At 43.0% G+C, this 20,452-nt stretch overlaps 1 protein-coding gene across 1 annotated transcript; it reads left to right on the plus strand.

Annotated features, from left to right (window-relative positions):
• FAM71D (family with sequence similarity 71 member D) lies at window positions 1,143-18,423 on the plus strand. Its single transcript, XM_021099388.1, has 6 exons — window positions 1,143-1,882; window positions 5,327-5,502; window positions 7,744-7,943; window positions 8,876-9,401; window positions 12,886-13,133; window positions 17,420-18,423. The coding sequence occupies exons 2-6, from the start codon at window positions 5,344-5,346 to the stop codon at window positions 17,523-17,525; spliced, it is 1,239 nt and encodes a 412-aa protein (XP_020955047.1). The 5' UTR covers window positions 1,143-1,882; window positions 5,327-5,343; the 3' UTR covers window positions 17,526-18,423.

The following is a 20,452-nucleotide window of genomic DNA, read 5'->3' on the forward strand; positions in this document are numbered from 1 at the left end:
TATAACAAAAGATTCTATGTGTCTTTGAAATGAAGCTAGCTTTGTATTCCCCTGGTCTAGAGAAACCATGGAGAGAAGTAACTTTGTTTCTCTGATGTAATTCACACATTAATTCAACATATATTTATTATAATTCCATAATGTAAATTATAATTCCATACATTCAATGTATTATAATTCCATACATGCATTGGCCTTTTAATGTGATTAAGTTATTTTTAATACTAAAATTTACTTTTTATTTGAGTTCCATATTGTAGACATACTGCACATGTAATTGGAGTAAAGTAAGACCGTATGAACTTTCATAAAGAATATGCATAAATAAGCTTTTTACTTTTTAAATATTTATATAGAATCTACAAATGTTCAGCTTATCAGTAGGAATAACATTATTGCAAAATTCCCTTGCAACATATCTCTGCTCTGACTTCTCAACATAAAGGCCATGTTCACACCCTTCTCTGACATGTAACAGTCACAGGGGGACACAAGAGAGACTTAAATGCATTAGTCATGTTCATTTATCCTGACTAAAAATTTATCCATGGATAATGATGAAAATGTTCTAAAATAAGATTATGATGGGGTTCCCATAGTGGCGCAGTGCAGTCGAATCCATGAGGTTGTGGGTTCGATCCCTGGCCTCTCTTATTGGGTCAGCCATCTGGTGTTGCCATGAGCTGGGGCGTAGGTTGCGGATATGGCTACAAAACTATCTGTAAAAGCCCGGCTTAAATTAGAGTCATTCGAATTATTGAAATTAATAACAATATTCCTGTAAGGGTTGCTCATTGGCTGAGAGGGCAGGGTGCAGTGAGCGGGCGGTCAGGCTGTTCTTCTGTGATCTTCCCACAAGAAAGCACAGCAGGGGAGTTCCCATAGTGGTTCAGCTGTTAACCAACCCGACTAGTATTCACGAGGATGCATGGTCGATCCCTGGTCTTGCTCTGTGGGTTAAGGATTGGGCATTGCCATGAGCTATCGTGTAGGTCTCAGATGTGGCTCAGATCCCACATTGCTGTGGCTCTGGTGTAGGCCAATGGCGACAGCTCTGATTATACCCCTAGCCTGGGAACCTCCATATGCCGTGGGTGCGGCTCTAAAAAGACAAAAAGACCAAAAAAAAAAAAAAAAAAAAAAAAAAAGCACAGCAGAGCACACAGAGAGGAAGTGCCTTCCAGCACTTGAGTTCTGAGAGCAATTAGAGCTGTGGTTCACCTGGTTCAGGTGTTCCTGAAGGAGTTAACTCCAAATTTTATGGAGAGGAAAAAGATTGTTTATAGTGACTGCAACCACCATGTGGTGTGAGAACTACAGACAAGTGACAAAACAGTGGGCATGAGCATATGCCAGTATATACACAGACGCAACTACCAGCTGGGAAGTGAGAGAGTGGCATAGGCTACTCTGGCTTTTTATAGGAAGAAAAAACCCCAGGCTTCTTAGGCCCCTCCATGGCACAGTGGTTATTTGAGTCTGTATTACTTCTTGTCACATTGTCAAATATCCCCATTGGCTATGGGAGCCCAAGATGTCATCTGTTTGGCCAGTTATGATCTATGGACTCGGGATTATCTGGTTCTGTTCACCAAAAACCATTCCTGGAACCAATAACAACAGCTCAGCTCACATACAGACGGCAGCCCTCTGACCACTTCGCCGACCCAGTGTAGTTAGAGGACGCCTTCCTAAGGCGTGGACCTCAGGAGTGAAAGGAAAATGAGGAGTAATAGTGAAATTGTCTTCCTTTGAATACACTTTCTTTTCCTTTTTTTGTTTCCTTCACAAAAGACTTCATCATGAAAAGGAGGAAGCCCAAGCTGAAGTGAGTTAAAGACTTGGTCTCCAAAAGAAAACTGTGGCTTGGCCCTGAGTTGAGGTAAGAGGTGACAGTGCGTATGGGGTGGGGGGAGGGGAGGGGACCGGGGGGGGGGTGGGGCTACATAATCACCTGTGCCCCCTCCCTGGTCTCTCCCTCCCTTTCTCCGCACCCCCCCCCTTTCAATTTACTTCACTTTCCAGTCTTTTCTCTTCTCCTCTTCTGGGAAAGCCATTATATCAAAGACATCACTTGCAGGGACCGGCCCTTTTCCAGACCTGGGGAGGGAACACGTGAACTGATAGGAGAGCGTTACAGCTGAGGGCAAAAGTGTAAGAAATCACAGCTATTCTGGGAACTGAAGGGCGGATGGGTGCTGTGATGTTGCTGGCATCTCTGACCCAAAAGACTCTGACGTTACTTTCCTTCCTCCATCATGCGTTGCTCTCATCTCGTGAGAGCCCTTTTCTCATGCTTTCTTGTCATATTCCAGGAGATCACTGTGTCTTTATGGCCCAAAGAATCCATCTGGTGTTTTCAGCACCTGCTGTGTCCTCTGATTCTCTAAAGCAACTTCACTGTCTCTCAGCCACCCAGCGATGATGAAATAAATGCCTTGTCCTGCTGGATAAGTCATGGAGGAGAGAAAAAGTACATGACAACAGGCCATTAGGTGCCTTTTTCCTACCATCCAATCGCTGTGAGGATTCTCTCACTGCTGTTGAAAGTTCTCTCCTGGGCATCCAGCCTTTAGCACCCATGGCCAAACACTCAACTCATCCATCTTCTGGTCAATGCTTCTTTTACTTCCTCTTTTCTAGTATTATTATTATTTCCATCAAAATTTTTAAACAATCATAAACTCACAGAAATATTTTAAGTACAACACAAAGACTTTTTCCCCTGAATCTTTTGAGAATAATTTGCCAACTTGATGACCTATGATCCCCAAATTCAATCAAGGACATTCTCCCACATAGCCAAAATATAACCATCAAAACCAGGATGTGAGCATTGCCTATTACCACCATCTCATCCTGAGACTCCATTCAGTGTTTGCCAGTTGTCCCAATAATGGCTTACATGGCTGAAGGATCCAGTTGAGAATTACTGTCATGTCTCTTTAGCCTCCTTCAGGCTGGAACAGTTCTATACTCTTTCCTTGGCTTTCATTACATTGACATTTTTTAAGATCACAGGCTGGTTATGCTGTAGACTGTCTCTCAGTTTGGATCTGTCTGATGTTTCCTAATAATTGGATTCAGATCATGCATCTCTGGGAGGAATAGCACAGAACGATGCTGTGTGCATCTCACTGCATCCTGTAAGGTGGTGCATCATTTTGATTTTTCCCATGACTGATAGTGTTCATTCATCACTTCTTTGAGATGGCACCTGCCTAGTTTCTTCACTGTAAACTTACTTTTTTCCCTTTGATAAATATGTTGGTAAGAGGTACTCTGACTATGGGAATATTCTTTCCTCATCAAACTTGTAATTTATAAGAGTCTCAGGGTCTCATGTTTTGTTAGGATTGATTCCCCTTTATGAACCGATTGCCTATCTCTCCCGCCATCCTCTCTCCCTCTGAGGCCCCCCCTCCTGCTGCTTGGCTCTGAAATCTTACACTGGGCTGCACCCTCTCCTAGCAATAGATGCCCTCTTCCTCCCTTGGGTTCTGTGGCTCCTCATTGCCCCTCAGTGAGGAGTCCTGCCCCTCTTTCTCCCAGCTAATGGATTAAATACTCAATTATTCAGGAAGGGAAGGGAAGAGGAAGAAGGGGGCAGCACTTTCTATTGTCCTTGGTTCTGTCCTCTTCCTCTTTCCCATCCATCCTGATCTATCCTGAGCTGCCTCACTCTTGCCGGCTCTCACATCCATCTTCCCAAGCACTCAACACAGGACTGAACCTTAGGCCAGAGCGTAAGCTCCTCTAATCAGACTATGAGGGTCTGAAACACCGTGTGGAGACTTAAAACTGTGTGACCTCAGGTAAGTGACTTTCCCTCTCCAAGCCTCAGGGTGCATAAAATGAGCTCCTTTCCCCTCCGACCTTTTATTTTTTTGGCCACACCCATGGCAGGTGAAGTTCCCAGGCCAGGGATCAAACCCGCATGACAGCAGTGACCCAAGCTGCTGCAGTGACAACACTGAATCTTTAATCCACTGCACACAAGAGAGCTCCAAAACAAGCATCTTAATGATGCTACTGCATAGCTTTTAGAAGCAAATGAGATCTTGCATGTAAAGCTTATACTCTTGACTCATTTTACTTTTGCTAAATTGTTTGTTTGTTTTGTCTTTTTTGTTTTTTCTAGGGCTGCACCCATGGCATATGCAGGTTCCCAGGCAAGAGGTCGAATCGGAGCTGTAGCCACCGGCCTACGCCACAGCCACAGCAACGCCAGATCTGAGCTGCGTGTGCAACCTACACCACAACTCATGGCAACACCAGATCCTTAACCCACTGAGCGAGGCCAGGGATCAAACCCACAACCTCATGGTTCCTAGTCAGATTCGTTAACCAATGAGCCACAACGGGAACTCCAACTTTTGCTAAGTTGCTGATGTGTAAGATGCACTGAAGGGGCATTGCATTGTCACCACTGGAAGGTCTGATGAGAATTGCCAGAGTCACTCTCACAGGATGCCAGGCAGCAGTGATCTCTGCACCCCACACCCTGGCTGGGACAGAGACAAGACGTGTTTGCTACTACCCTCTAGCTTGGCTAGGAAAAGAATAAAAAGGATCTCTGAGAAAGGTGGAAATAAGTTACAGGACTCACTGCTTGCCCATTAAGGATGCTTCCTCTCACTGGCATGGAGTTTGTGATGAGGGAAGGCTGGTCTTTTGAAGGTTTGAATAGAATTGCATCCTGGGCCTTGTTCCCTTCTTGGAATTCTGAGATTTCTGGTGGATGAAAGGTGAACTTCAATGATGTAGAGACACTGTTGTCTGTTAGAGTAGTTTCTAGAGAGAGACCCAGACAAAGCAGAGGATGAAGAGCTGTCAGTGATTAGATAGACATCCACCATTCTGATTGTTTTGATTCCCTATGTGGGAAAAAGGACTTGGGAACACTGCATTGTGGGAAGGATAGTGGTACCCCCAATTAGGAAGGTTGAAAATAATGGTTTGGGGTATGTTATGAAGCCTCCCCTAACCAGCCTAATTAAAATGCCTGTTGCCAGCCCTATACCCCAGGCACTTTTTTATCACATGGATCTCATCCAGGGTCTTTGCAGCCCTTATCATCCAACATCTTTTTTTTTTTTTTCTCTCCCTTGTTTACTCTCTGTTTCCCCAGAGAGTGTAACCTGCAGGAAGGCAGGCATCTTGTATCAGCCTTGTCCAGACAGATCTCCCGTGTCCAGCACAGTGCCTGGCATATCACAGATGTTGATAAAATATGAATTAATGAGTAAGGGAGGCAACTTAATTATCACATTACATTTTCTCTGTCCCTCTGTTCATTGTACTTCTGTTTCCTCGATGTTCTGAGGTTTTTACATAAGCACAATGAAGAAGAATAACAGGAAGTCTGCCACGAGGATCAATGAGGAAGACGACATCTGCATCCCAGACTCCCAGGATCCAGGAGAGCTTCAAAATATGTTGGATGGAGGAGAGTACGCCCCCTTTGTGTCTCCTCCCATATTAGAAAGCAATTTTATCCAGGTAAATAGTAGTCGAGCCCTGAATTAAGTTCTAATAACTTTAGTAATTAATTTTCTCAAAAAAAATGGAAAAGATTGTGGCAAGGGGATGTGTTTGGGAAAGACACATAAAGGGAAGCGTTTGGGAAATTCAAACAACCTAAAGTCATTATCACGTAAAAGGAAAATTCATTTCAAATTTTCTCCACAAACTCTTCCCTAGGAATTCTCTCCCAGCTCCACTGTAATTGTCATGCTAACATAATCTCCCCAAAATTATGCAAAAGGATTATAGTCATTTTTAGAATATCCTGCCCCAGGAAAGCTTTCAGATAACTCCTTTCCTAGACTTAGGAGACATTTAAAGAACAGTCCTGACGCAACTAGGGATTTAAATGCATTTTCGTTCTTAGCTCTAAAGGTAAACTGTAACTGCCCCTTTATGTCAGGAAGAAAAGTTTCCTTCTCCTAAAAATGTACTAACATTATGACTGAAACCACACTGCAGTGCATTTGAGAGAAGTTCTCACTTTCCTCTAAACATTGAACATTAAAATACTCAGACCCCCCCCCAAAAAAAAAAAGATGAGGAAATGAGGGAAGCGATGTGGGCCATACTCTTTAACTTCATGGAAATGACTTTTAACTTCATGGAAATGACACACTCACATCTAACACAGAACACAGCCATTCAAGCAGCAACTCAGCTGATTCTAGAAAGGGGTGACAGGGAAGACAACAGACATGCCTTCATCTTCATACACGTGTTCTCTGCACGGATGGGAGAGCCCCTCACCCCCAGACACTGTAGGAGGGAGGCAAGGCTTGAAGAACACTAATGTTCAAGTCGTGCCCCGGGATGCATGCGATAAGCCCTGATTTATGATTTGATGTACTTTACCTTCTGTGTGCTTCTTTCCTACTTCTTTTTATTGTATCGTTCACATTTTTTTTTTTTGGTCTTTTTAGGGCCACACCCGCAGCATATGGAGGTTCCCAGACTAGGGGTCTAATGGGAGCTGTGGCCACCGGCCTTCCCCAGAGCCACAGCAACTCGGGATCTAAGCCGCGTCTGCAACCTACACCACAGCTCACGGCAATTCCAGATCCTTAACCCACTGAGCAAGGCCGGGGATCGAACCCACAACTTCACGGTTCCTAGTTGGATGCATTTCTGCTGTACCACGATGGGAACTCCCATATCTTTCACATTTCTTCTGCACTTTTTCAAATAACCATTTGTGAGCTCTGGGGTAAGCACTCAGGATTTTATAAACCAGATTTCGCCCCAGGTCATAACTGGATAAATTATTCTCTTCAATGCACCGAACCTCTTGTGGTTAGTATGTCTTTGGCAGCAAGTTACCAAGGTTCCTAACTCAAGTGTAAGTGAAAAAGAACAGGGAGTTCCTGTTGTGCTGCAGTAGAAATGAATCCAACTAGTATCCATGAGGATGCAGGTTCAATCCCTGGCCTCACTCAGTGGATCAGGGATCTGGAGTTGTTGTGAGCTATAGTGTAGGTCCCAGATGTGGCTCGGATCCCTGAGTTGCTGTGGCTGTGGTGTTGGCCAGCAGCTACAGCTCTGATTGACCCCTAGCCTGGGAAACTCCATATGCCAATGGTATGGCCCTAAAAAGGAAAAAAGGAAAAGAAAAAGAACAACAATTATCCCAGGTAGAGAGAAAGGTCTATGGGACATCAGCTTACTCAAGGGGGCTCGTCAGGGACCTGGGTCCTCTCTTTTTCCTCCATCAACCTCAAAGTAGCTCCCTTGAGAACATCACATGCAAACAGGACATGTCAGCTGCCAGCAATGGAAGGGATTCGTCTCATCCTTGCAACTCTGTGAGGCTGAGACCCTTTTCCAGAGCCACCAGGGTGCCCCTACTAGAGTCTCATTAGCCTGGCATGGGTCACATGCCCCTACTGAAAGCAATCCCATCTCACGGGAATGAGCTCACCATTTGTCTTTTGTCTTTTTAGGGGCGCACCTGTGGTGTATGGAGGTTCCCAGGCTACGGGTCTAATCGGAGCTGTTGCTGCTGGCCTACACCACAGCCACAGCAATGCCAGATTCGAGCTCACAGCAACACCAGATCAGAGCTCACAGCAACACCGGATCCTTAACCCAATGAGCGAGGCCAGAGATCAAACACACATCCTCATGAGTACTAGTCAGATTTGTTTCCACTGAGCCACAGTGGGAACTCCAGGGCCATGTACTTTATCAAAAAACTCCTCTTCCTGTTCTCTGCCTTAGGTCAACAGGAGAGGTGAATCCATTTACCTGCATAATCGAGCCAACTGGGTGACTGTGGGCATCTGCTCTTCCAGTCCCACCCACAAGATCCCCAATGTGATGCTGCTGGCACATCTGACACCTGCCGCCCAGAAGGACTCCGAACCCCTGTTTGAAAGTCTTCTGACATCTCCTTCTTCAGAGAAACTGGTGCTCACCAGGTGAGAACAAAGGAAAGAGGTTAAGATCTTCCACATAATATGCTGCTCCCCCCCCGCCCCCGCCCCAGGGAGCTGGGAGTAGAAACACAGGTGACACGTGCCCCCAGGGAGCATCTCACTTGCACTCCCTGCTGCAGAAGGAGTCACATCCTCAAAGTCTGGGGAGATGGTGTGACAACCTGGGGGTCAAACAGGCAATTCACTTTCCAAAGTTAAACCTAAGGAACAGGAACCGAAGGCTCACAATAAAATGCCTCCCTAGGAGTTCCCGTTGTGGCTGAGTGAGGATGCGGGTTCGATCCCTGGCCTTGCTCAGTGGGTGAAGGATCCAGAGTTGCCGTGAGCTGTGGTGTAGGTCACAGGCATGGCTCAGATCTGGTGTTGCTGTGGCTATGGCGTAGGCTGGCAGCTCCGATTGGACTCCAAGCCTGGGAACTTCACATGCCAAGGGTGGGACTCTAAAAAAGAAATAAAAACAAAATGCCTCCCTAGAACATGCCCCTCCCCCCCCACCATCCCAACTTCCATCAGAGTCGGCTCTCTGGTCTCAAGCCACCAACTTGCTGTATGACCCAGAGCAAATCACTAACGTCGCTCAATCTCAACCTTGAAAGATTAACTAAATGAGACGACTTTTCCTTGAATAAACAGTAAGTAGTTGCTACTCTGATATTTTAGTTCATCAGAGTCTCAGGAGTATGACTTAGGTGAGGGGCCCCTCAGGAGCCTGATTACTTGTACTGAAAATCAAAGTTTTGAGCCTCAGAAGCTAAGAACCAGACCTGGGAACCTGGTGGCCACAAGAAGGTCCTGCCCCATCCCAAGCCTGCCCCTCCCCCATGCCTTTGAGTCTCATTCCTTAAACTGCTATGAAAGGAACGGTCTTGTGGTGGTTTCCAGTCAAGCCTCCAGATATTTGCATTTGTCTGCAGGTTTCTCCCTCTGCAGTTTGTGACTCTTTCTGTGCATGACGCTGAGAATATGCGCATCAAAGTAAAGCTGGTGAGTGGCCGAGCCTACTACCTACAGCTCTGCGCCCCGGCCTGCAAACAAGACACGCTATTTTGTCAGTGGGTGGAACTCATCTCCCTCTTGAATCAGGAGAAAGCCAAAGCTTCCAAAGTGTCGGAAGTCTCCAGCCTCTCGGAAATCACAAATAGCACCGACATCACAGGCTCCGTGGACATCATGGATATTGCAGCCTTCACAGCTATGCAGGCCTCGCACCTGCACACATGTTCAGACCCCATAGAAAGCACTGATTTCTCAGAATTCACGGACGTCACCGACGTCACCGATGTTACAGATGTTCCAGAAAATGAGATCACAGAGGCCCCAGATATAAGAATTGTCACAGAAGTCACAGAAGTCACAGACCTCTGTGATGCCACAGGGGGCTCAGGGGTCACAGTGGTGTTTGAGAATGATGACATACTCAGGGCCAAGCAAGAGGAAAAGGTATGTGACATGGAAGATTTTCATTCTCTAATCATCAAGAATGAGAGTGATAACCAAGGTCCCTCTTTTTGGTTAGCTACCTGACATCAGTTATCAAAATGCTATGGAATTTGCTCTGAGTCATCTAACTTTAATAATGAGATCTGGGAGTTCTCACTGTGGCTCAGAGGGATAAGGACCCAGTGTTGTCTCTGTGAGGATGTGGGTTCAATCCCTGGCCTCACTTGGTGGGTTAAGGATTTGGCGTTGCTGCTAGCAGAGGCATAGATCAAAGGTGTGGCATGGATCCCATGTGGCAGGGGCGTAGGCCTCAACTGCAGCTCTGATTCAACCCCTGACCCAGGAACGTCCATATGCTGCAGGTGCAGCCGTAAAAAGGAAAGTAAAAGAGAGAGAGAGAGATCCAAGCTGAGTCCTCGTATAAAGGAGTTATAAGATATCTCCTGAAATAGGCAGTAACCATTCTTAGCACAAAACTTAACCCTGTATCCGAAAGCTACGGTGGGATGGAAAGAACTTTGCAATCAGAAACCCTGAGGTAGAATCCTGCTCCACTGCCCATTAGTTTGGCCAAGTCACTGACCCTGCCTGAGCCTCAGTTTCCTCGACCCTAAAATGAGGATATTAATATCATGTAAGGGCTATTTTAAGGTTTAAATGTATACAAAAGCATGATGCACCCTGGGGATGGATGGGGTGACATTTCAAGAATTAAAAGTGAGGGTGGAAATGGGAAAATAAAATACCAAAAGAAGTGAGTAGCTTTAGAAAGGGCCGGCAAGTGGAAAATCACAGAGCCATATCCAAGAATAGTTCAGTTTGGCTGGAGCCTAATATATGTGGAAAATATGAGGGTATAGAATTGCCTGTAAACCTTGAAAGCCAAAATAAGAAGTGTAGACTCTGCCCTTGGGCAAATCTGAGCCACAGAAACTCTCTGTGTAAGGGAGTGAAGGAGCTGTGTTTCTGAAAGATTACTCTGACAGCAGGATAGATTGTAGGAAAAGGGATTGGTGTGTGGAGTGCTGCTGAGAAACTTCCATAGGGCCCACGATATAAAAATGGCAGAGGGCAAAGATGGGCTTTGGGCGGAAGAAGAAACAGCCCACTAATATATTTACTGGGAAAGTTTAACCTCACTAGTAATCAAAAAAATGCAAACTTAAAAAAATTTCACCTATAAAACTATTAGTTAAAAGAACAACAACAACAACAACAAAAAAAAAAAAAACCAGGAGTTCCCTTTGTGGCTAAGTGGTTGTGGTTAACGAACCCGACTAGGATCCATGAGGATGCAGGTTTGATCCCTGGCCTCGCTCATTGGGTTAAGGATCTGGCGTTGTTGTGAGCTGTGGTATAGGCCAGTGGCTGCAGCTCTGATTGGACCCCTAGCCTGGGAACCTCCATATGCTGTGGGTGCAGGCCCTAAAAAGCAAAAAAAAAAAGAAAGAAAGGGTAAAAAGCAGTCAGTGTTAGTAAAAGTGAGGTCCCGTTGGAATTTGTATAGATTCATGGTAGGGTGCGAATTGGAACAACCGTCTTTAAAATCCTTATGAATCAAGACCCCAGACATGTTGCCACCCTTTGACACAGTGATTCCACTGTTAGGAATCTTTCTTAAGGAATTGATCACCAATAGGAATGAGGATTTAGCTAGAAAGATGTTAATCCACCACATCTATACCATGTTTATAAAAATGAAAATACAGAGGTAACCTAAATGTCCACCCCAAGGAAATGGCTAAATGAATATAAATCTAAAAAGGGCAGGTGCCATGTTTCTCTCTTTCAGGAGCAACCATAGTGACTGGCAGGATCAAAGACACTCAGTAAATATTTGTTAGACGTATGACTACTCTGGGGCCACTGAAGTTGGAGAATTTTTCTTTACTTGGAAAAAAGTTTATGATATAAAGCCAAGTGAAAAGTGATGAATTTATGTGTATCACATAAAATGCATGTACACACACAGACAACAGGAGGGGAAAAGTCACAGTGTTAATAGTAGTTTATGTCTAGACTGCAGGCTTATAAGCAATTTGTGTTTTCTTCATGTTTCTGAATTTTCTTCTTCCTATGATAAATTAGAAAAATTCAAGTAGCTTTACATAATTTTGTGTGTATGTGTCTTTTCTAGGGCCACTCCTGTAGCATATGGAGGTTCCCAGGCTAGGGTCCAATCAGAGCTGTAGCCACAGGCCTACGCCACAGCCACAGCAACGCCAGATCTTAACACACTGAGCGAGGCCAGGGATCAAACCCGCAGCCTAGTCGGATTTGTTAACCACTGCGCCACGACGGGAACTCCCATAATTTTTAATATGGGGGAAATTGTAATAATAAATCATTAAGCAAAAATGTGGGCAACAGAACTGCCATATGATCACAAAGCAACACATTCAAAATAAATGGACAAAAGGACCAGAATGAAATGGGCCATAGTGGTTATTTCTGGCCTGTGTCATCAAGCAGGCAATAATTTTCTCCCTTTCATGTTATATCTTTTAGGATTTTCAAAATAGTCTATGGTGAATATATATTACTTTCATTATCAGGGGAAAAAAAAGATTTATCTTTAAGGAAGAGTACTGCATTATTTTCCAGGAAAGTCACAGAGGTGATGGACTAGGAAATGACAAAGGAAGGAGGTGCAGATGTGAGGAATGTTAGAACAAGCGTCTAAATTAAGACTGGCGGGCCTATTGCTCTGAAGCCTGAGATTCTGAGGGAAGCAGGGAGCGCTGGAGAGGTAGTGAATCAACAGGACATTGGGAGAAGGGGAGAGAGTTTAGGGTCATAAATTTTAGGTGTTCCCGTCGGGGCTCAGTGGATAACGAACCCAACTAGTATCCATGAGGATGAGGGTTCGATCCCTGGCCTCGCTCATTGGGTTAAGGATCCAATGCCATGAGCTATGGTGTAGGTCAAAAATGCGGCTCAGATCCCGCGTTGCTGTAGCTGTGGTGTAGGCCAGCAGCTACAGCTCCAATTCAACCCTTAGCCTGGGAACCTCCATATGCCGCAGGTGCAGCCCTGAAAAGACAATAGAAAAAAAAAAGTTTTAGGTATAAGTTCTCAGTGTTTTGAAAAACAAAATCTTTAGTATTGCTATGAACCTCCAACTCCTGTCACCTATTAGATTCTCTTAACTCAAGAGCAACTTTGGATGGGGAAGCAGGTGGCAAGGCGTTTCTAGAAAACCTTCCTTTCTCTCCAATTCAGAGAGAGGAAGTTCTGTAATTAAGTACTAATTTTCTTGTGTGAGGTGACATTGGTGTCCCTGACCACATGAGCTTCAGAGTGTGCCATGCTAGCTGCCAGTGCCCGCCGGGCTCATCTCAACAGCCTAATCCAAGCCTCATCCCCTCATCATCTGCATTCAAGGGCACTCAGTAAACATGAGTGAAAGGATTACTGATCCATAAATAATGTCTGTATGATGCTCTTCTGTTACCTGATTTGCCACTGCTTGTTATTTTCAAAGGACAAAACGGAAACCATTCTGAAGCCTGGGTGTCTACGAGATACAAAAAGTAGAAATGAGTTTCGAGACTCCTCAAAACATGTCACCATCTCGAACCTAACGCTGACTTTCGAAGGTGAAAGATGCATTCAAACAACTTTGGCTCCAGAAGAAAATGAGATGAATAAAGCCACGGAGATGAGCAACAGACCCTCCGAAATAAAGACAACAGACTCTAAAAGCACAGCTCTCAAGGCTGAAGAATCCAGGTACGTGAGGCAGAGAAATGACGAGTGATGCTAAGACACAAAGTATATAAGTAGGGGAGGCAAGTTCCCGTCATGGCACAGTGGTTAACAATCCCACTAGGAACCATGAGGTTGCGGGTTCGGTCCCTGCCCTTGCTCACTGGGTTGAGGATCCGTGTCACTGTGAGCTGTGGTGTAGGTTGCAGACGTGGCTTGGATCCCACGTTGCTGTGGCTCTGGTGTAGGCCGGTGGCTACAGCTCCGATTCGACCCTTAGTCTGGGAACCTCCATATACCGCGGGAGCCAGCCAAGAAATGGCAAAAAGACCAAAAAAAAAGGGAGGGGGATAGAAGTAGGTCCTTGCTTTAAAGTCCCTGCCCCTGGGCGTTTGTTACTGAAGATTCTTAGCCATACGTACAATGTGATTGAATGATGACCTAGTCAACTCAACTATTCACATTTGGTTCAACCTTGCTGCTCGAATCTGGTTTTGTCCTGGCTGTGGTATAGGCTGGCAGCTGCACCTCTGATTCGACCCCTGGCCTAGGAACCTCCATATGCCGTGGGTATGGCCCTAAAAAGGAAAAAGGAAATGTATCTTTTGCAACACATGAGTATAACTTTCATAGAAAAGCATAAATATTTCTGAAAAATAAATTAGATAAAAATGAATCTATCCAATCTAACAATTTGTCCTAAATAATAATTAATCACATCTGATCCCTCTGACATGTTCCTTCTGCTTTATTTCATTCATGCCCTTGTCTAAGGCTTCAGAAACAATTCAAAATCAACAATGTTACCTGTTTAAATCATTTCAACTTTATTCCTTGCCATTTTGCACATAATAGATGCCCTGAAGCACTGGACTAGTTTTTAGTACCTTTATTTATTTTTAGGGCAGCACCCACTGCATTTGGAAGGCAACACCGGATCCTTAACCCACTGAGCAAGGCCAGGGATCAAACCCTCATCATTATGGATCCTAATCAGGTCCACTAACCACTGAGCCACGAAGGGAACTCCCAGTTTTTAGTGACTTTAAAAAGAAACTTTGAAAAATAATAAACTTTATCAGAAGTTCCCACTGTGATGCAGTTAAGGATCCAGCATTGTCTCTGCAGTGTCTCTGGTTCAGTCCCTGGCTTGGTGCAGTGGGTTAAGAATCCAGCATGGCTGTAGATGTGGCATAGGTCACAGTTGCAGCTCAGCTTCAATCCCTGGCCAGGGAACTTCCATATGTATAGAGTGCAGTTAATAAATAAATAAATAAATAAATAAATAAATAACTTAATTTTTTTTATTTTAAAAAAACAGTTTTAGATTTACAGAATAATTGAGCAGATAGTACAGAGAGCCCCATGCACCTACCCACCCAACTGCCACCTCCTCACTCTGCTCCCATGTTTCTGGTGTTAATAACACCTCGCATTATTGTGGTATATTTGTTACAATTAATTATCAAAATTGATACATTATTAACTATAGTTCCTAGTTTAAGGTTCATTGTTTGTGTTGCAAGTGTTTTGACACATGCGCACTGACATGTATCCATCATTACACACAGAACAATCTTACTACCCTAAAAATCCTCTGAGCATTAGATTAGTGCTTTTTTTTTTTTTTTTTTTTTTTTGTCTTTTTGTCTTTTTAGGGCCGCACCTGCTACTTATGGAAGTTCCCAGGCTAGGGGTCAAATTGGAGCTACAGCTGCTGGCCTATACCACAGCTACAGCCACAGCAATGCAGGATCGAGTCTCGAGTCGCATCTGTGACCTACACCACAGCTCATGGCAACACGAGATCCTTAACCCACTGAGTGAGGCCAGGGATCAAATTCATGTCCTCATGGATACTAATGGGGTTTGTTAACCACTGAGCTACCACAGAAACTCCCTAGATCAGCTCTTAACAGTTTTTAACGATATTAAAACCTGTAAAGATAACTTAATTTTTAGGATGAAAAATCATCTGCACATTCAAAGTTGTATTAGTCTCTATCGGAGAGAAAGAAAGAAATAGACAACAAAGCCCAAAAAATTTCTGGTTCTAAGTAATTCTTTTACATCCAGTTTAATCAAGCATAGATTAGATTCTATTGTCTATTTACATCAGGAACAAAATTACTAGCTAATCTGAAAATGTAATTATATAAGTGAAAGCTGTAATAATATCAAAGACCAGAATGGAATTCACAGATGCCTTATTCCTGGGACATTTGTAGGATTAAGTCAAGACACTGTGAGAGTAATAAATAAATTCTACTATATTTTTCTCCTCCAGGACCATGGATTTCAGTCATACTTTCTAACCATGTACTTTGGAATATTGAAAAAAAAATTGCACAATGCCCTTGTTGATTATCCTGTCCTCAGATTTCACTGGCCTTTCAAATGTAAATTGAGCAATTTTAAATCTAGATGAGTGAAAGACTCTGGAGACTTCTATAATGTCACACTGGGTGCTTTATAAGTGAAGGATTTACTTTATAAGCATTTCCATTCCTTCTTATAACTTGGCAGTAGTGCTACTATGACTCTTTTTTTTTTTTTTTATCTTTTTGCCATTTCTTGGGCCGCTCCCGCGGCATATGGAGGTTCCCAGGCTAGGGGTCCAATCGGAGCTGTAGCCCCCCACCTATGCCAGAGCCACAGCAACGCGGGATCTGAGCCACGTCTGCAACCTACACCACAGCTCACGGCAACACCAGATCCTTAACCCACTGAGCAAGGGCAGGGACCGAACCCTCAACCTCATGGTTCTCTAGTCGGATTTGTTAACCACTGCGCCACGACAGGAACTCCAACTACTATGACTCTTTGTTTTAAAGAGAGTAATGACAGGCTTAATTTTGCTTTGCACTTTTTTTTTTTAAGTACACTTACTTGATATTTCTCCGTCTCTTGAAAACTTTTATTATTAGACCCACCCTTATTTAAATCACCAGACCTATTTGGTAAAGGCTGTATTAGCACTTGTTTGCAGACTTCTCAGAAAATTAGTAATTTAACCTTTACTTTGGAAAGATCCATTGCAGAACTTGAACTGCATGAATTTGCCAACCCCATAAATGGATCAGAATTATATCTTCATACATTTATCTGAGAAGATTTTATCTAAGGGTAATTGTTCTTCTGAAACCCTTTACTCAAACCCCAATACTTCCAAAATAGTTTTGAAAATGCAGCCAAGAAACAAAGATTTGGTGAAAAATTAACTGACTTAAGTTTATATTTTAGCATGTCAATGAGGTTAAGAAAATAAGTATTTTCAGAGTTCCCCTTGTGGCTCAGCAGTAACTACCCAACTACTTAGTATCCATGAGGATGCAGATTTGATCCCCAGCCCGGGTAAAGGATATGGTGTTGCTGGGAGCTGGGGTGTAGGTTGAAGACTTGGCTTGGATCTGGCGTTGCTGTGGCTGTGGTACAGGCCAGCAGCTGCAGCTCTGATTGGACCCCTAGCCTGGGAAATTCCATTTGCTGCATGTGCAGCCCTAGAAAAAGAAAGAAAGAAGGAATGAAAGAAAGAAAGAAAGGAAGAAAGAAAGAAAGAAAGAAAGATAGAAAGAAAGAAAGAAAGAAAAAGAGGTATTTTAATTATTGTTATTCATTTAAAAAAATCAGGCATGCAGAAAACTTCTTTATCCAAGGACAACTCTAAAAGCAAAATTGCCTGAAAAACTGACAGCTAGTCTCCTATATTAGCCACCTAACCATTGTAACCACTTACTGCATTAAGAAATGTAATAACTTCAGTAAATAATTGGGTTTGTTATTTACCTGCAAGATTCCCAACAAGGCGGGCCATAGAGAATGTGATGAAGGGCTAGCAAGGTGGCCAACTTCCAGCCCCAGGCACTCATCTATTCTAGAAAGTACCCCACATGTCTAGGGGAGCGTATGTTCCCCACACAGTGGACTCTGTAAGCCCCTGAGCAGCATCAATTCACTTCTTTCATTCTCAACCCCAAAAGAGTTCTCAGAGGCAGGAAAGGTAGCAGGATAGGGATCCCTACCGTCCAATTGAGTGCCAGGTAATAGTTAAAATAGCAAAAGACTATATGTAATTAGTACAACTCATTTTTATGGCTTTAACAGCTTGGATAGCTTGCATATTACAGAAATTTAGGTGATTTTACTCTGAGTTATGTTATAATAAATAATGCACTCCACTTGCTAAATATGTTTTATGACTACCTACAAAGTACTTACGGAATAACCAGTTATCTAGTACCTAGTAATTCTTTTCTAAATATTTGTGGTTACACTGGCAAAACTTTGAAAAGTGCTGTTTATTTTTACAGGAGCAGGAGAACTGATTCAGACACTTCAGGTATGGAACAAATTCCACTACATTTCTTTGTGATCCCTGGTATCAAGCAATCATCTCTGGGTCCTAGAACAGAGTAAAGGGCAAAGGAATCCAGCAAGATGTTTTGATGCATTCTCTTTCCTGCTTTTGCTCCATTCTGAGAGTCCTACTCTGCAGAAACTTCCTCAAAGCCTATCCTTATGCTATCTTTCAAGTGATAGGCATCACTTTGCTTCTTTCTGTGCTGGTAGAGTTTCTTAGTTCCCTGAATCTCTCTCTCCATCTTTTTTTTTTTTTTTTTGGCTGTGTCTGCAGCATGCAGAAGTTCCCAGGCCAGGGATCAAATCCAACCCACAGCAGTGACTCAAGCCGCAATAGTGATGATACCAGATCCTTAACCTCTAGGCCACCAGAGAACTCCAGTTCTCTGAACCTCTAACTCATTGTACCTGAACCACTCCCAGCTAGTTTTGCAGAACCTGAACACAGTAGGCCTCTTATCCCTGTTGATTTGGAAAGGAAGTGATCCAGAACTTAATTTCTTGGTAAATCTAAAACCAATATCCCTAGCCCCTCTTCTCCTGCTTATGTCTTTGGCCTCTGCTTGGCTGTCAGGTAACACCACTTAAATTTTTTTTTTTTCTTTATATGTTCCCACACCTCACGATCTTTAACTGGTAAAGAGTTTTTTGTTTTGTTTTGTTTTGTTTTTTTTGCTTGTTTGTTTTGTTTTTTTGTAGTGAGGTTTTAAGTGGAGGTTGTCATGCAGGCACTGGTGGAGACCTCTCCACATGCTTGTTGCTGACCCACTTCTAAGTTACTGTCTAACCTCTTGGAGGGGGTGTAGAATAAGCCTCGGTTCCAATCATGCATAAAAGAACATCATGGAAGGAACGCAGAAGCACATTTCACTGAACTTAAATGAAGAGGAGAAAAATACCGAAAACACTTGAAGGCATTTTATTCACAGTTGCAAGAGTCCTACCAAAAAAAAAAGCAAATGATTGGCAGGGAGGGATAAATGGTAGGATATATAGAAGTAGAAGTATAAAATATAATGTTGTATATATGAAACATATAGTGTTATAAAAATGTTACCTCAATAACATTTTTTAAAGTATTAAATTATTACAGGAAAGGTATTTACACAAATTAGATTTATCTCTGGGCCTTCTTCCTGGACTTTAGTGTCCAAAAATACCTGATGAACTTCATTGCAATGTGGTATTACCCATACTCCGATCTACAGTATTGAACTTGAGAACAATGTAGGAAAATGCTATCTTAGTTTATAAGAAAAATGCAAATTGTCCTTCACAGTATATAGAATTTTCATGTATCAATTTCTATTCCAAATTTGATTTCAAAAAGAAATCAAATCTGTAAAAATTCCAGAGATATTCAATATAGGCAAATATTTCCTCTTATTTTCAAAGGCAAGGATAAATCTAGCAACAGCCTTGTCACTAATACATAATTAGTACATTAGCATATAATTAGTACATTCTTTGTTCATTCTGAAGCACTCCTTATTTAAACGATGGAAATTTCAAATTAATGTAGGACATTGATATTTTTATTTTCATCTTATTTATGACTGAGTCTTTCACCTGTCTTCTGGCACAAACTCAATTTTGTTCAACTGAACAAGCATTCAGTGCCTATCTATTATATATGAGGCACTGTGACAGGCTCTGGAAGAGATTAAAAATAAATGACAAGACATACTATCTGGCCTCAAGACATGTGCACAAATAACATAAGTTGGAATGTTATAGGCCCTTGAAGAGAAAAGTGGAGAACCTAATTTTAGCTCGAGAGAAAATCATGAACAATTCTATGAATTAGGCAGTCTGAGCTAGAAAAGGGGAAACAGTGTGGGCAAAATTAAAGGGATGAGGCAGTGCTGCTCACATTCAATTTAGGAGTAGTTAAGAGATGCAGCCAGAGAACAAGGCAGGAGCCAGATTTGGGGGGTTTTAGTCCACACTAAGGAGTCTGGATAGTACTCCTTGGTAGTTAAAGAGGAGCCACTGAAAGGCCAAGAATTGACAAAACTAGTATTACTCCGAGTGCCATCTCTAAGACAATCTGGAAGAGGCTAGAGGCAGAAAGTCATTATAATAGTCCAGGTGAAGGGTACCAAAGCCTTGACCAGGTAAGAATCAGTGAGATGAAAATAAGGATATGGGGAGTTCCTGTTGTGGCTCAGTGGAAACAAATCTGACTAATATCCATGAGGATGCAGGTTCCATCCCTGGCCTTGCTCAGTGGGTTAAGGATCTGGTGTTACTGTGAGCTGTGGTGTAGGTCGCAGATGTGGCTCGGATCCAGTGTTGCTGTGGCTGTGGCAAAGGCTGGCAGCTACAGCTCCTATTTGAGCTTTAGCCTGGGTACCTCCATATGCCATGAGTGAGGCCCTAAAAAGACCTAGAAAAGAAAAAAAAAAAAAAAAAAAAAGAAGAAGAAGAAGAACAGAACTACCAAAACAAAACTAAGGATGGCAAGCTTTGGGAGGCAGCATGAGGGAGGTAGTGAGTCCATGAAACAAGCTGGAAAAAGGAACTGAAGAAAATCTGGAAGGCAAGGTGCAGAAATCAGCTATTAAACACGGAACCTAGAGTCAACAGCCTTAGGTGTGAGTTCTAACTGCACTTCCCGTCCCATGTCACTCTTAATCCCTCTGTGCCTCAGTTCCCAAAGCTATCAGATGTGTGTGCATATGGGTGGGGAAGGACAGTGTGACGAGCATCTCGAAGCCTTTTCCGCTGTTATGATTTTTATTAGCTCGTGTGTGGTACTGGTGGCCCAGCTTTAGAAATTTAGCAGGCAGCTGGAATTGGGGCTCTGGAAATCAGGAGCTTTAGGAAAGATAGAGCAAATGTGCAGCAAAATTCCACTGTGAACTTGGTAAAACACAAGGATAGTACAATATACAAATTTGGCATGAGGTTTTCACAATGTATTAATTATTTTCCCTGTTTGTTTTCTTTCACGTCCTTTCTCATTCTTTCCACTTCGCTCT

This window comes from Sus scrofa, chromosome 7, assembly GCF_000003025.6.
Source record: "Sus scrofa isolate TJ Tabasco breed Duroc chromosome 7, Sscrofa11.1, whole genome shotgun sequence".
Taxonomy (NCBI): domain Eukaryota; kingdom Metazoa; phylum Chordata; class Mammalia; order Artiodactyla; family Suidae; genus Sus; species Sus scrofa.

Excerpts from the sequence above, each read along its gene's own strand:
- FAM71D (XM_021099388.1), top strand. The coding sequence starts at position 5,344 with ATGAAGAAGAATAACAGGAAGTCTGCCACGAGGATCAATGAGGAAGAC. Across the intron at positions 7,944-8,875 it reads GAGAAACTGGTGCTCACCAG|GTTTCTCCCTCTGCAGTTTG; the intron begins GTGAGAACAAAG and ends ATTTGTCTGCAG. Across the intron at positions 13,134-17,419 it reads CTCAAGGCTGAAGAATCCAG|GAGCAGGAGAACTGATTCAG; the intron begins GTACGTGAGGCA and ends TTATTTTTACAG.